The following is a 16,575-nucleotide window of genomic DNA, read 5'->3' as shown; positions in this document are numbered from 1 at the left end:
GCCTTGAAGAGGTTCAGTTTGGTTGAAGTGTTTCACTTTCTTCTAATACTGAAGACCTCAAGAGTTTGTTTTTTTGGGTTCATTTGTACTTCATGACATAAAAACAACCTAAAACTTTAGAAATCGGATGAGTAAATTTGAGAGTTTTAATCACAACTCTGAGACTGAAATTGTATTTCCTGTATTTTTTGGCTGCTTGCACAACTTCATTTTAACACTTCATTTGTCAGTGTTGAATTGGAAGATGCATTTCTGTGCAGAAACAGGTACAGGTATATGAGCTAAATGACATGCAGAACATGACATAGCTTAGTAAAATGAATATATCACATAGCAGTGCAAAGAAGGCTCAGAAAGATGAAAAATTCAATTGAACAATGAGCTCAATTACACAGAAAATACAAAAGGAAAAGAAGAGCTCACTAAATGAAAATCTAACTGCCCTGCAGGAGCTGAAATCTTGAGTGAATGCAAGTTTGGGGTATATGAAGAATTAAATAATGGTTCAGTTGATTAATTCTAAGGTGGTTTTTTTTTTTATTAGAATTATTTTTTTTGGCCTGTATCAATCAGAATTATTGTCTGAAGGCCAAAAAAAAAAAGAATTATTGTTTAATCAAATAATTTAAATTTGATTTCACATCATCCCCCGCCATCTCTCCCTATTTTTCTAGTATTCACTGTTCAAATCCAACAAAGGTGGGGGAAAAAACTTTTTCCACCTGTTAATCTGATTATATGCTGAAAATAACTTTAGATAAAACAAAGTGAAGAAGAAGTTTTCCCATCTTTTTAATATTATATTGTGGCATAGCAAATACACAGTGTTACTAATAACATCAAGAGTGGTTCAGAAAGCAGTGAATTTACCTTCAGGTACTTATTTACATGCGTTTCCTTACTGGGACGTGTCCTGTATGGTCATGTCAATCAGACCAACACAGAGATGATCCGCCAGCCAGGCTGCAGTCTGACGGGTTGTTCGTGAGTCAGTTGACTGAATCTTGACTTATTTTATCCATCAAATTTTGTTTGGACAAGTATTGAGATCAACACACATGAAAAATGGTGAATCTTAAACTTGAACACATTAAAAAACAAAAACAAAACATGACTTCAAATTGAGGCGGCCATATTTACCTCGAGGGGAAGATAAAAGTATCACATGCACTGGTTCTATTTTTGATTTATAAAACACTGGCACCTTTAAATGTGTACTATTGTTTCAAATCATCACTGGAGCCAAACAGCGCCACCAGCTGGTCTTCATACTGGGAGATGTTTCTCTTCATGATGTCAATGCAGGGACCCAGCAAACGCTCAAAAGCCTGGATGTCAATTACTGGAAGAAAAAAAAAACCATTTTGATTCATGTCACAGACATTTTCGTATTTTTGCGTTTTACATGGTACATGTGTGTGTCAGGCTGCTGCATCATTCTTCCCAGAGTCATGTTTGGAAAAAGTACGTTTTCACAGATCTCAAACCGTCACGCACTGTGAAAACTCACTGTTTCCACAGGCATCGAGTAGTAAGTATATAGCAACCAGGTGCTGCTAAGCACACCATATCAGCGCAAGCGCCTCATATCAACTATCAAGCACAGTGGTGGAAGGGCTTGTTTTTTCAGCCACAGGGCCTGAGCACCTTGCAGTCATTCAGTTGACCATGAACTCGTCTGTATACTAAAGTATTGTAAAGTTGCTGTGATGGGACCTTAAGAGAGCTGTGCATAAATAAATGCCTGCTAAACTCAATTAACATTACCGACATCTGTGGGCATTTAATGTACCTAAACATTTGGTTTCTCCCACAGCGTAAACTGTTGCTGCACGAGGTTTGTTGGTGACCAGCGCCAGCTCCCCAAAGTACTGCCCTCTGGAGCAGCGAGCCACCTCCACTTCTGCGTTATCCTGCTGGCCTGCCTTTGTCTGCAACAAAGAAACCTGTCAGTCATTTCATACATCTGAGACATACAGTAAAACTTAACTCAGATATTATTAAAAAATTAATAGATAAAACAGGGTTAATTAAGAGGCCTGGCAATAGTAGTGCGCTTACTTTGCTTTTTATCATAATCTTCACTTCTCCTGTTTCCACAATGTAGAAACAATCAGCTTTGTCACCCTGCAAAAAGAAAAAGCAGCAGAAAAGACTAAAGAGTTTAACTAAAGTGTTCTTAATATAAAAACTTGAATCTTGATCTTGAATCTAAAAACAACCCAAGATAAAGCAGGCCTATACCTGTGTAATTATGCGGTCTCCATCTTTAAATGCTCGAGCTCCCAGAACATCAACAATCTTCATTCTCTCAGAAACCTAAAACGAAGCAGGTGAAATGAACTTGGAATAAAAGGTGGCTATGTTCTTATATCTTGCTGTCTTTTTTTAAATGCCGTGTGTGTGTCGGCAAACCTCAAGAGACTTCAGAAGAGGAACGCATTCAATGAAGGCCTCATACATCCTTCTCTTCTTTGCATTATTTTTCACAATCAGTCTGTGAAATGTGGCTCGATCCTGAAAGGGAAGCAACCAAAGAACAACCTGTTTCACGCACTCTGTCACATACAGCACAATGCAATGGAGGATGAAGGTCATCGTCTTCTGTCAGACTCACCAGGCCCCACAGGGCGCCGTCCTGCGTCGCCACGATTGTGGCGGCTCGAGGCGTGTTGTACATGAGAGCCAGCTCTCCAAAACTACCCTTGTTGTCATACTTTCCAACACAAATGCTCACACCGTCCTTCTGTACAAAAATATCGTAGACACCTCTGGAAGTGATTGGACAGAGAGAGAGAGAGAGGGAGCAGATGTGAATGGGAAGTCCTCTTTACATACTAGTTAATTATGGAGTTCCACAAGGTTCTGTACTAGGACCAATTCTGTTTACATTATGCATATATTATACATTAGGTACTATCATAGAAGGCATAGCATACATGTTGAATAATCAGGCCCCATCTTATCTTAAAGACCTCATAGTACCGTATCACATCATTAGAGCGCTTCACTCTCAGACTGTTGACTTACTTGTGGTTCCTATGATATTTAAAAGACGAATGGGAGGCAGAGGCTTCAGCTTTCACACCCCTCTTCTGTGGAACCAGCTCCCAGTTTGGATTCAGGATTAATCTAATTACTACTAATCTGTGGCTCTCTTCCACAGTGTCTTTTATCCTCTCTTCCTCCCCTCAACCCCAACTGGTTAAAGTAGATGGCTGCCTGTCCCTGAGCCTGGTTCTGCCAGAGGTTTCTTCCTGTTAAAACTGAGTTTTTTCTTCCCACTGTTGCCAAGTGCTTGATGGTTGGGATTTTGTCTGTAATATTGTAAGCTCTTTACCTTATAAAATAAAGTTCTGTCTTGTGACTTGGCATTATAACCTTAATTAAATTGATTTGAGCAGGTTTAGTTTAAATATTGAAAAGAAGGTAAACCTCGCTCACTTCTCTATGACGTAGAAATTGTCCCCATCATCTCCTTGGTCTATGATGTGATCCTGAGGTTTGACCAACACTTCAAACATGGCGTCTAAAACCTCAGAGAACTGCTCCTGGAGGAAAACAAAGAGAGACAGGTTTCTTTTTATGAAACACATTTTAAGAATTCATATTTAAAAAGGCATTTGAAGCTGATTTAACATATATAAAAATATTTTTAAAAAGTGAAGCTTAAGCTTAAATATAAGAACAGTTGAGAGAAGATAGTAAAGGGCAGGCACAGTGTAGGATGTGAAGCCAAAGTTATAGAGAACAAAAGCCAAACTTGATTTGAAAGAACTTAAAGATGAAGCAGACTTTTGCATTTTTAAAAAAAAAATAAAATCCCTTTGTCACCTACAGGAAGCCAGTAACACGACATTTAAAACCTGAGTGCTGTGGTCTGCAGCACTTTCTGGTCTTGGACATTGTTCCTGCAGGTCTCTGTCTGTGATCATCACAAGGGGAACCACGTCTTCTTTTAAAACCTGATTCAAGCTGCTGTACCTGCTCTAATGTCTTGAACAGTAAAATGTCTCTGCACGCGTCCTGAAGCCGGCAACGCTGCTCGTCTGTTTTGGGATTCACAACCCGAGGCTCTGTGTCATCATCCTCATCATCATCTGGGTTGTACGCCTCTGCACAAACTACAGCGAGACAAACAAATGAACAAAGTGGAGTCATGTAGCCACATTGACTCACGCTGTTCCACTTACTGACCTGCAGTTCTGCGATTGGTTTTTCCAGAGGGGCGCTCTGCAGAGAGAGAGAGAGGTCAGAGCGTTACACTGAAAGTTTTTAAAGCCAGGGCTTAGCACACTTCACTGTAACAGCTCCAGAAGTGTTAATAGTGAGATACTCACTAACGGGGACCGGTTCCTCCTCTTCCTCTTCCTCCTCCTCTTCCTCATGTTTGTTGGGTTCATCTGTGTCTGATTCAAAAGTGACTTCTTTCTGCACAGACTCAGTGTTGGGTTTCTTGGCTTGCTGGTCATTTCTTTGGCTCTCCAGAATACGTGTAAAATGCTGCACGGCAAACTCGGCCAAGTTGGGAGGCCTGCGACGAAGCACTTCCACCGTGTATCCCTGCAGCAGCTCTTTCAAACCAGCTGGTATCTCTACAGTGCTCATCATTCAGGTTCAAAGGTCAGGAGCTTTAATGGAGGAAAAAAAAAAGTCTATAAGAGCTTCTTTTCCATTAACCTCAGTTTACGATGGCAGGAATAACAAAATGCAGCAATCAGCATGTGATAAACACACTTTCTGTCTGAAGCATCATTACTGGAGCATAGTGACTCCACCTCCTCCTCCTCCTCCTCTCCCAGTCTGCCCTGTATTGATTCTTTTATTTAGCACAGCCTGTCGGAAAGTATTGACCAGGCCTTTTCACATCACATGTAATTAAAGGCTGTCCACTGGATCAAGCCTCAGAGCACGATGATCTGGCAAAGAAACAACACACGCAGAGTGATTTTAACTGTTTATCCTGGAAGTCAGGCTGGTGTTCACGTCCAAATGTCGATATTTATATTCATAAATATATAGCACAGTTATGAAGAACGCAGTACTTCGCTGGAAAAGAAAATGTAACTATCACAGTACAAAATAACTTGCAAGTGTCCTCACACACACTGATTAGCCTTTTGTGCTCCTCTGCTCCCCGGGTGATGGGGCTAGGGTGTTTGTGGGGGGGTGGAGGTTGATATCTGATCTTCTGAGGATCTTATGATCTTCTGCTCCTGTCCTCCTTTTACAACACTGACTATTGTATTCTACAAGATACATGATTCTGATCTTCTGATGATCTTATGATCTTCCTCCTCCTGTCCTCCTTTTGTATCACGGTACAAACACATAACCCTGTTATGGTACAAAATGGTTTTGGTAATATGACTCAAACAAAAGGGAACTTTTTGCATGTATAACTTAAACGGATGAAGGAAGAAGGGAAACTCATATTTAGAGTTACACTGAGTTTATTTTTGGAAAAAACTGCCTGAAGTTTTTATTTTTATTCTAACCTCTTAAAGGGACTCTGCAGCTGCTGAAGATGATAAGGCAAATCATTGTTTAAATTTTGATCTGGCACTTTGTGCAGCCATTTCTGGCTCAAGGAGTTTCTGCTCCAGGGAGAAATACACTTTAAGTTGAGGACTGTGATTGTGGGTGTGCCTGTCGCAAAAGTCAAAGCTGATATGATTTCAGATGGTGAATCTTACACGTAAAGCAGCAGGTACTGCAAAGAAAAACCTCCAATTACTAATTAAGATGATTTATAATACTTTCATATTTTTTTTTACTTGTTTACTTTTGTTTCAATGATTATAAGTAATTTATATTTGTGCTTTGCTTTTGTTGTAGTTGAAGCAGCATCGTGATGTTTTTTAAAGCAAAATTATGAAAAGCAGGGAAACATTTTTTCATACACTGGAGCCTCCCTGCTTTTGAGATTAAGCTTAAACTTCTCTTTGTTAGAAAGTTCACACTTCTGGCTCCATCAGGTGACCCTAAACCCGCCTTTAGTTATTCTGCTGAGGCTGCTCGAACTCTTCTGCCCCCGTCCTCGTGTTTAAGTGTTACTGCATGCAACTATTTATTGTGTCATTATCTCTTCTAAGAAAACAAAGACAACGTTTAGGTATAAATGAGACAAAAAATGATTTGTATGCATTTATGTATTTTAAGGACATAAAAGTTGCCCCACCTCAGTAACCCCCCCCCCCCCCCCCCCCCCTTATTTTTTTAAGCAACCATGTTGCTTTTGTTCCGAGATATATCTATTAGCACATACAAGGCCACTCTGACGGTGGCTATAAAGCTACCCAGAACACTTTAAAAGCAGCAAACCTGTGTATAAATAGAAACCAAAAAAAAGACGTTTTTCATTTGACTTCTAACAAATCTGTCCGCACACTGGCAAATGTCCGTTTTCATCCATGAGTTTTGTTTTTTTAAAATTTGAACTCTAAGGCTATGGGGACCGAAGAAGAGTTACATACGTGTGAACAGCCACACTAACCACAAAAAAAGAAAAGGAGAAAATCAAATCACAATCATTCTAGTCATATTTGTATATACAAAAATATCTACTAAGAGTCTAGCAACAATTTGACAATAAGACCCTGGATTATTTTAATTTGAATGCACAAAAGTTGGTTTCCTTTGTCTCTAAAACTCAAAAAACCCAAAATATCAAAACTGCTTATTTAGGATTATTTGAAATTGATGATATGCAGCCAGCCTGAATAAGGACATGCAGACAGGAGGAGAGCAGTTGGGGCTTTTCCATCATCTCCAACTACAGTAATCACACACTGAACTGGTAAAAACTGGAAAAAAAAAAAAAAACTGGAGACATGACAGAAAAAAAAACAAAAAAACAGCGGGATTTTTTTTCTGTTTATGGATTCTGATTTATTTATTTTTACAGATGTTGCCATTCATGTGCTGTTCGATCACAGCCATTATGCCTATTCCTATAATTTCACATTAGTCAGACAGAAAGTGAAGGTTGTGTTATCGATCACTGAGTGAAGCGTGACCGTACAGGATGCAGACAGTTCAGAGGCGTGTGCTGCTGAGAGCCCAGCACACAAAGCACGAGAGAATGCACCTTTTCCCTGATACGTCCACCAGCTCGCAGATAAAAGGTAAGGCACATGTTCACGTCACTCCATTTTTTAAAAATATAAAAACAATTAAAAAAAAAAAATAAGTAAAACAAAAGGAGTGAGAACATTCGACTGTTTGAGTGTGTGTGTGTGTGTGTGTGTTGGCATGGTTACAGCCAGGCCATCACAACATTTCTGCAATCGACTCTCAGCAGGTCTGAACCATCCACGTGTTGCACTGTACCAAAATGTTTCAGAAACAATCAAAAAGTTAGAAAATCTTTAAAATCTCTTCAGATTCGTGCGTGCGTTTCCCAGGGATCACAAACGAGGTGACGCCGAGTGTCCGTCACAGGTTTGGTGCCAACCAGTTCAGGAACTTCATTGCGAGCTCAAATCCTAAGAAACAAGCCTGGTAACAAAAAGACGAGAAACAAAAACTGTTTAGTCTACAAAGCGGGGAGGAAGTAAAGCTCACAACAGACACGCATAAATAATCAGCTGGTTTTTATTTGTGTTATTTTTATGTGGAACAGTGAGGCTCGCTGTGCTTCCCCTGTTGAAATTAACACCAGATGCTTACTGTGTACTTTAAAGTGGTGTCACTTTTTTAGCAGTCATCTGCATGTAAGCCGATACTTGTTAGCATTGGAAAATGTGAAGCAGGGTGTAAACTTTAACTCTATTTTCATAACTTTTACAACTTTTCCTGCTGATAAGGACCTCCCCAAAGGCTATTCGTACTACAAGTAATAACTAAACAATTAGAAGTCAGAAAAGTTCCTGGTTTTCCATCTTCTAACAGCCCAACAAACATCACAAACAAAATATGAAGTATTCGTATCCAGACTTATTTTTTCCATGTATGAGATAAAATGTGCCAATGAATCATCTTTAAAGATGCCAGTAGGCAGATATTTTGCAGATTTGCTGTTTTGGAAATGAATACAGTGAATCTGGCTTTGTTTATGGTCCAACAGTTAAACTGTAAACTGTATTTAAAACGATGCAGTAGGCTGATATGTAGAAAAATACTGGCAACCACCTCAGCCTCCCAGTGGACACATCTAGGCTATCAATTTCAAAATCCTTCGTCACCTTGTTCTCGAGTTATCACATTCACAGTGTTTTCAGAAAATTTGACCTCTGACCTTGAGGTCACTGAGATTCAAACTTGTCAGTTTATTGCAGTTATCGCATTATCAAACTTGGATGTCCTTGACAATACCCCATCAGCCTCTTACAGCTGAGGTAAAAACCAAATAAATAACAATTAAAAAAAACAAAAAAACAGCAGCCCGTGTCCTTGCACTAAACAACCAGACTGATGGCAACGTGTTTATGAATGTGTATGAAGAATGAGGGACTTTGGGTATGCAGCAGATGTGCTTGTGTGCAGTTGTCCTGAAAAACAGGTCACGGCTCCACAGGGAGCCCGAACAGGAAAGGGAGTGACGGAGGAGTTCACCATGATTTACGAAGATCAAACAAGCTGCATGAGAAGCACAAACAGTGGCTGCAGTGAAAACTTCTCATTGCTTTGACTGCTTCAGCTTTTGCTTGCTGTCACTTCGCCTCTGCAGAAGGCTGAAGTGCACAAACGGCACAAACAAGAGTAGCACGCACAAACTGGCTGTTCTACATTTTTTTTAAATAATTTTATTTCCATTCCAGTGAAATTTATCTCTTTTTGCATCGATCATGCCTTCCCTCTGAGGTTCTTTGGCGGCAGAGGCATGATCTTGTCCTATCAAAGCAGCCAAATATGGGCAAACAGTCGTCCCTACACTGTACCATCGACAAGAAACCCTCAGATGTTATTGTTGTTTTATACGAGTACTGCAGATATGCTTGAGACAAGATTTACTTTATTTGCATAAAATCTAAATTTCTTAAAAATCAAAGTGACTTTTTCACGGCCCATGATGCAAAATGGGTTTGACATCCCTGACTGGCTCCTTAGTGAGGTGGTTTACACATTTGCCTAGTAAGCAAAAGATCCCCGGTTGGATCATGGGAGGAGACACAAATGCTTTTGGGGAAGGGGGAAAAAAAATCTGCCAAATCAACCTGCTGCCCCTACAGAAAATCTGAATGTACCTCAGTGTGCAAAAGAGCTGAAGAATAAGTGAAGCAGACTCACCGCGTTTGCAGGGAAAGCTCGAAGCATGACAGCGTTGAAGCCCTTATACAGAGAGGCCACGCCCTCCTCTCTGATCAGCTCCCGCAGGACATCACGGAAGCCGTTGGGATACTTCCCTTCAGGAGCTGAGAGAAAGACACTTTATTAACTTGGTCACAGACAACGTTTTAAAAGACAAAGCTGCTTATACAAGGAGGAGCTCAGGGAGCGGACAGAGAAACAGGACTCATCTTCAGTTTTTCTGACTGATGGAAAAATCAGCTTCAAACTTTCCACAGGCTACACAGCATCCTTTCATTTAACATGAATTTATTTATTTATTTTAAATCACTGAACAGAATTAAACTGAAGATGATCTTAAAATACAAAAAGTGCAAAAATCTTCAAATATAAATCAGCAGAATTGAAAAAAAACTCCAGGATCTTCAGCACTAAACCAGGATGGATACTGATCACAAACACCAACCTGTCTGGAAACGAGACTTGAGTACGTCGGGGGGAATAGCGACAGCCCAGTTAAAGATGCCGGCCATCCCTCCTGCAAACAGCACGCTGGGAATACTGAGCTCGTTATGGCTGCGAAGACAAGAGGACAGATCCAAGTGCTCAGACGGCCTGTTTTATATAGACACACAGCTGCAAATGCTGCAGGGCAGAGCAAATATTAACCTTTTTCCTGCAGGTGTGAGGAGATTCTTCAACCACTCATAAGACATGAAGTACATCCCACTGGCTGGAACATCTGAGTTACAAAACAAACGTAGACACACACACATATACAAAAAAAAGACACACACACACACACACACACACACACACACACACACACACACACACACACACACACACACACACACACACACACACACACACACACACTGTTTGAACTTAAATATGGCTGCTTTACCCAATAATATATAATTAAATGGATTAAAGTCATAATTACTTTAATTTAAAGATCAAGTGTTTGACATTTTCTGAAAGCCTGTAAGAGCTGTTTAACTCTTTCCTTCAGTTTTGACCCTTCAGATGTGGTTTGACCAAAACTAGAAGAGATCTAGGGTTTTTTTTGAGGGTAGCCCTAGTTAGCCGTTCAGGCAGAGATCGCCCTGTGATGGTTTTTATCTTTACACATCAAAGACATGATGATAATCAGAATGAGTTTCACTGAACTTGAATACAGAAGTAAGTAAAAAAAAAAATAAACCAAAATCCAAAACTGCAGATTAAGGTAAAAGAATAAAAGGACAGCACAGCATTATGAACCACTTCTGCAGCACGAATCAAGAAAATAGTTTCTTGTGTTTGCAGATCAGTTTTTAAAGCATCAAAATTGATTCAGTCCATAATGTGCTTGTTTTGTTTTGTTTTTTTTTTAAATTCCACGTCCTCAAGTGTGCTGGTTTGTTCTTCCTCATGAAAACATGGTGCCCGTGTCACTCACAGCGAGACTCAGCTGCTGACAGTTTCGTGCGAGTTAGACGCTAACGTGGTCTCGAGCTGCTTCTCCGCATGCTCCAGAAGTATCTCACGAATAGAGCGTTGGCATTCAAACGCGACCCATCTAAACACTGTCGCAGACCAACACCCAGCAGGACAATGCACTTCACCACACCATAAACAATGCACAACAGAGAGCCCAAATCCTGCAAACCGCCTACACCACATCCCCATCAAGGATCCGTGGGCTGCGCCCAAACAATCCTGACCCACAGATACCCCACCCCTCAACCCACAGGACCCGAAGCATCAAAGGCCTACGCCTCAGTGGGAGACACCACGGGACACCCCCACCCCATTTATACTTTTATTTAGTTTTACATTATTGTAATCTTTCTGATACGTTTTTACCTTATTATGCTATAGAATCTTGTTTCTACCAGTACAAAGATCTAGTTTTTTTTGCCAAGTGAAAAACTTATCAACTCAAACCGAGAAAATGACTGCAGAATTTTGAGATAATATCCAAAGAGTTTGACTTTGAATCTCCAAAATTGTGGTTTTTTTGTTTTTTTTTTTCACCCATATGAACTCTTTACCCCAGGAAAGCTTATATATAGAAAACCTTGAAGCTCTTTTCTGAACTAGCGCTTTCCGTCAGGTTTCAGGCTTGCTCTTAGAACAAAATGACTGGATTTGCATCAGAAGTGGGTGAGGGTGATCTCTGCCCATGCAGCTATCCTTAAAAATATATATATTTAGCTTTTACTTAACTGGATTTGGATGGATGGATTTGTATTTGGATGTATGTGCTACTAATTTATGCATCTTATGATTGTCCTGTTGTCCTTCTTGGCCAGAACGCTCTCCTAAATCTCAAAAGTTTTACATTAAAAAAAAGAGAAAAAAAAAAGTTTTACTTGGCTTCATACCATTCTTCTTATGTTATCCATTTATACTTTTTCATCGGCTCTAACAGAGACATCTCCCAACTTTGGGATAAATAAAGTCGATCTGATCTTACACAGTACTGGGAAGGTGGTTTTAATGTTGTGTGGATGAGTGGATAGATGCACACAGTGTGACAGAACAGCTAAAGCAACTTTGTTCTTGCTGGCAAAGCAAAAACATCAATTTCACTCATTCTATGTCATGTGGTATGAGTTTTTCTGATGGTGGTGCTGGTCATGAACCAAACACTGCAACAATGTGGCAGCAAACACGGCGACATTAACAATGGAGGATTTAAAATAGCTTTAAGAACATCTTGGGAAAGGTTACATGAGCATGTTTGTCAGGCCTCCAGGGGTTTGGTTAGTAAAACTAAATGCAAGCAGAAACTTGGTGAAGACATGACATGAAGTGTTAATGATATTTGATCTACTAAGAAATGAAGAGCAAATAATGAATATTTAAGTAAAGCAGCACCTCTCATGAGGGTCAGAGCGGTGCCTTTGTAGACTCCCCTGATTCCAGACTCTCTGTACAGCTGTTTGACGCAGTCCATGGGTCCTGCATACTTCACCTCCCCCGTGGAAGCCTGAATCTGCAAACACACACACATAATTTTACACTTACTGAAGATTTGTTCCAAATAATAACTTCTAACCTTTGACAGGAGGGGCTGAAGGAAATACCAAGTGTGTTTCCACACGTTGAATCAACTACTCAGGTAACAAAGTGAGAGCAATCAGATGCATGTTTAACCTCTGACCTGTAGGAGACATTTGATGCGCTCTCCAGGAGCCATGATGGCTGTGGTGAACACGCCAGACAACATCCCAGCAGCAAACAGCTGTGGATAGCTGCAGGAGACAAGAGAACGGGGCTGATATACTCTCAGAAATCGACCACAGAGCGTCTGACAGGATCAAGCCAAACTGTCGCCACCCGTGACAAAGCAATCACCTACGTAAGGATATCATCGGGAGTTCTCTGTTGCAGTTTCTTTCCCAGCCCAAACCCAAAGAAACAGACAGCAAACATGGGCGTGACTCCGATTATGGGGGCTGCCATTCCTTTATAGAGTCCTTTAATACCCTGTAAAGAAAGACGAGGAGGAGGAAACATCAGTTTGAGGACTCAAAAACAATATTTTAGTTAATAAATGCCAGAGTTTACATCAGTGTGCATGCTCACCTCTTTGGCTAAAGTTTTTTTAAAACAGTCTAAGGTCCCAGCATACAGGAGGCTCTCTCCAGGTTTGGGTTTTGGTTGCGTTTGTAAACGCACCTGAGAGAGAGGGAGCGAGAAAAGGATGTGAAATGTGCGATTTTACAGCACCAGCACGTCCGAGTCCAGAAACCTGCACAAAGTCCTGATAGTAACCCCAGTAAAGGTCTTTGTGATGAATATAATCACTGATAAAACTGGATAAACAGGCAAATAACCTGAGGTTTCCATGGAAACGTGCTCTTTTCTTCTTCTCATGGACTGCGTGCATGATTTAATCCAAACACGATCACCACATACACAAAGTACACAACATGTAGCTGGTCATTGACTGACTTTACACTTCTCACAGACCTTCTCCTTTAATGTCGTTTCTATCACCACAGTCTGGTGAACTTCGCTCATGTGTTAAGGTGTGTATCTGCTTTATTTATAAATATTTCTGTAGCCTCGTTTGCAAATCTGAGCACTAGAAAGGACCTTCCTCTTCCTCTGAACCTCCTTATACTGTGTGGAAGAAAAAGGTGGGAATCACAGAGTAACTCTCAGTACGACACACTGACCAAGATAACAATGAAATCACTTGTGTAACATGTATCATGATCAGGGCGCACTTCAGAACCTGAAAAGATGATTAACAAAAAAAAAATTGATTCATTCATAGTAGTTTCACGTCATATTCTTCACCTGGCTGCCCCTGCAGCAGTGGCTGCAGTTTGACACTGTGCACTCAGCTGGAACAGCGCCCTCTACTGAAAAAGCCCTGCCTAACTTCAAATCTGATTATTTTAGCTATTTAAAAAGGGTTTGATTAGACTTATCCTTTAACTAAAGGCATTTAACACTAAACACCACCAAACCCCAGGTAATTTAGTTGTGCTGGTTTACTATCGTGATGGTAACGGGAGCTGAAATATTAAAATTGCCTGGTTTACTTTAAAAGGAACTGATGAGGAAGCTGAAAGCTCATTTGGGTTTCATTTTAGAAAAAAAGCAGCGGCTCTGGTTTAGCAGCAGGTTTGACCAGTTTTTGAATATGCAAATGTAATCTGCATGCACGCTGCTGCCAGAGCTCTGCTGGGTATCACAATCTCAGGACTTGGATTTAACACTGGAGACAGTTTCAGATCCCATCACTCTATCCTGTACGGGGAGGTCGAGTGGACACCACCCTGAGAGAAAAAACCCCCAAAACAACTACAGTGTCTGCTGTTTACAAAACCATTCTTAATAATCTACGATGCCATTTATCAAGTGAAACAAGTAAAACCCTGCCTTTGACCTGCCTTTCCCATTCGTGACTACAGAACAAAGAACATGGACCTCATAGTTGGAAGAGACTTCAGAAGGTTATTGACAAATACGTCACCTTCTGCGCGGTGACGGTATATATAATGAAAGGTTTTGCTTTTTAGTGATTGGTTATTTTCATATCTTTACAGAAAGAGGTTATGTGAATAAGTCTAATTTGCATATTTGTGGCTCTCCTCGACTGCTTGTCAAATTATTCTTGGGCAAGAAGCCTGAGTTACCCCTGAGGACTCCACCTCAGTCTGTGTGTGATTGTTTGGTAAAAACACTTGGGACAGGGTAGTGCTGTGGTGTGCAATCTTGAACAAGCAGGGGTGTGGGTCTTTGCTATGCGGCGCTTGTGTGTTTTTCCTCCCCAAAACATGCATGTTTGGTTACCTGGATACTCCAAACTGCCCATAGGTGTGAATGTGTTACCCCTGTGACAACCTGTCCCATGTGTACCCCCCTTCTCTGCCTGTGACAGTGAACTCGTCCAAGTCAAACATGTGAAGCTACCTGCTGTGACGGCCCCTCGTGAATAAAGGAGCAGCCAAAAATAGCATGTTGGAGTAGAAAGGAACTTCCCTAAGGACCCATTTTACCTGGAAACATGTATTTTATGAAAGAGATGATGTACATCCAAAATATTTACAGCATAACGGAGGACATGCAATGGGTGGAATTTTTCTTCTACACACTTTACATACAGGCTGTTTCCACTGAATTTAAATGCAAGTTTAGGGCAGTTTGAGATTTTTCATTCAGATCAGAATCTGAATGTTAGATATGTACGCATTACTTTTTTCGATTTTAACTGATAATCCATTTTGTAATGTAATGCACTCACATTTATATAGCGCTTTTCTAGTCTTTACACTACAAGCCACATGTTAACATCACCTTGTTCTATACACTTTAAGCACTTTATCTACTTCCCCTCCATGACCAGTGCAGAATCACTAATTAACCTAACATGCATGTCTTCAGGAGCTGAGCTCTTGGAGGAAATTCCACACAGCCGGGCTTCAAACCCAGCACCTTCACCTACTGTGAGGTGACAGCAATACCGTTGCAGGAACCACTTATCCAATTAAAGGGCGCAAGAGTGTTTCTGCAGCTCAGAGATGACCTTTGACCCACTTTCAGGCTGTGAAGTGACTCAGCTCACCTGGAAGCATGCAGGTGGGCTGTCACTGATTTATGGAGACGTTCACGGTTCGCACGCGACATCAGCCCATCATACGAGCTAAAGCTTTATTTATGACATAGCTTACACCAAAACATCAACCCTCCACCACCGTGCTGACAGGTGCTATGGGGTGTTTGTGCCTTGTTTGTAACATGGTGTGGTGCATTATGTCCAAACACCAATCACCATGTCCTTTTAGACAAAATAGACAAGCTATACTTGTTTGGTGTTTTTTGTACTCTCATGAATTTTACACGTTTTCATGATAGCTGAGACCTGTAAATCTGAGATGTAGCACTTGGTTTTTTCCACTTTTGAATAGCTTCAACACATCATGAAGTAGTGACACTTTTAAGTGTTGTGAGTAAAAAAAAACAACCAGTATTTAGCCACAGTGTGCAGACAAGGAATCACAACAGAAAGCAAAACACCAGATGCAGATGTATCACGCCATGCCTTCATGCAGACTGAAACTGGACAGCACACAGGATTGAATGATTTATCAGCAGTATTGATCTGATCTTGAGTGGCTGACGCAGTGACAGCTCTCCTGCATGTATCCAGGTGAGCTGAGTCACTTCACAGCCTGAAAGTGGGTCAAAGGTAATCTCTGAGCTGCAGAAACACTCACACTGAACTCACGGTTGTGTTTCACTAACACCCCCGAGGCCTGCACAAAGTGTCCCATACACCTCACACCCTTGCTGTGTGTCTAATACATGCGGCACGGTGGCAAATAAACCCACGCAGCTGTTTATTGTTTACTTTGATCGTGTCCAGTGGGTGTCCGGCGAAGACCAGGCAAACCCCTCCAAAGCCTCCAGCGAAGAAGTTCTTCAGCGGGCTGATCGGCTGCGGCTGCTTGGACATGTTTACAGTCTGCAGGAAGGAAAGCGGAATGAATGAAGCGCAGAGGAAACACAGAGGTGCCGGAGCCAGCCGCTAACACCTCACCTGCTCGGTCTTTCCTAAGGGAGAGAGACGGATATCTGCGAGAGCTGAAGCCACTCCGGTCTGCTGGACCTTTGACCCACTTTACCCGGACCGATCTGACTGCAACACCGCTGCACTCCTGTGGGTTTCTGTTTGTTGTCCGGCGGAAATGTTGAGCATTCTTCTTCTATTGGTTTTTATCAGACTGACTACTCGATGCACACAAGTACTCCTGCCCTCTGCTGTTTATTATTCAAGCTCCTGACATCTTTGTAATCCTTTAAAGAAATAATTGTCAGAAAATGGCTTAAAAAGTG

General features: G+C 41.1%; 1 protein-coding gene across 2 annotated transcripts; it reads right to left on the bottom strand.

Annotated features, from left to right (window-relative positions):
- Nucleotides 1–776: 776 nt before the first annotated feature.
- On the bottom strand, nt 777–16,410 carry LOC134627729 (mitochondrial carnitine/acylcarnitine carrier protein-like). Of its 2 annotated transcripts, XM_063474084.1 has the most exons (17): nt 16,280–16,408; nt 16,091–16,204; nt 12,811–12,903; nt 12,584–12,711; nt 12,386–12,476; nt 12,100–12,217; nt 9,895–9,973; nt 4,341–4,600; nt 4,198–4,233; nt 3,985–4,124; nt 3,445–3,551; nt 2,618–2,771; nt 2,416–2,517; nt 2,245–2,319; nt 2,062–2,127; nt 1,793–1,931; nt 777–1,342 (listed from the first exon to the last, which is right to left on the bottom strand). In XM_063474084.1, the coding sequence occupies exons 2-17, from the start codon at nt 16,193–16,195 to the stop codon at nt 1,218–1,220; spliced, it is 1,818 nt and encodes a 605-aa protein (XP_063330154.1). In that variant the 5' UTR covers nt 16,196–16,204; nt 16,280–16,408; the 3' UTR covers nt 777–1,217. The 2 variants fall into 2 exon arrangements, with proteins under 2 accessions (XP_063330154.1, XP_063330153.1); XM_063474083.1 differs by lacking the exons at nt 777–1,342; nt 1,793–1,931; nt 2,062–2,127; ... (5 more) ...; nt 4,198–4,233; nt 4,341–4,600 and adding exons at nt 6,630–7,500; nt 9,232–9,356; nt 9,698–9,807 and having other exon boundaries at nt 9,901–9,973; nt 16,280–16,410.
- Between the last annotated feature and the right edge of the window lie 165 nt (nt 16,411–16,575).

This window comes from Pelmatolapia mariae, linkage group LG5, assembly GCF_036321145.2.
Source record: "Pelmatolapia mariae isolate MD_Pm_ZW linkage group LG5, Pm_UMD_F_2, whole genome shotgun sequence".
Taxonomy (NCBI): domain Eukaryota; kingdom Metazoa; phylum Chordata; class Actinopteri; order Cichliformes; family Cichlidae; genus Pelmatolapia; species Pelmatolapia mariae.
Note: the sequence above shows the minus strand (reverse complement) of the source record. Positions and strands in the feature narration are given on the sequence as shown.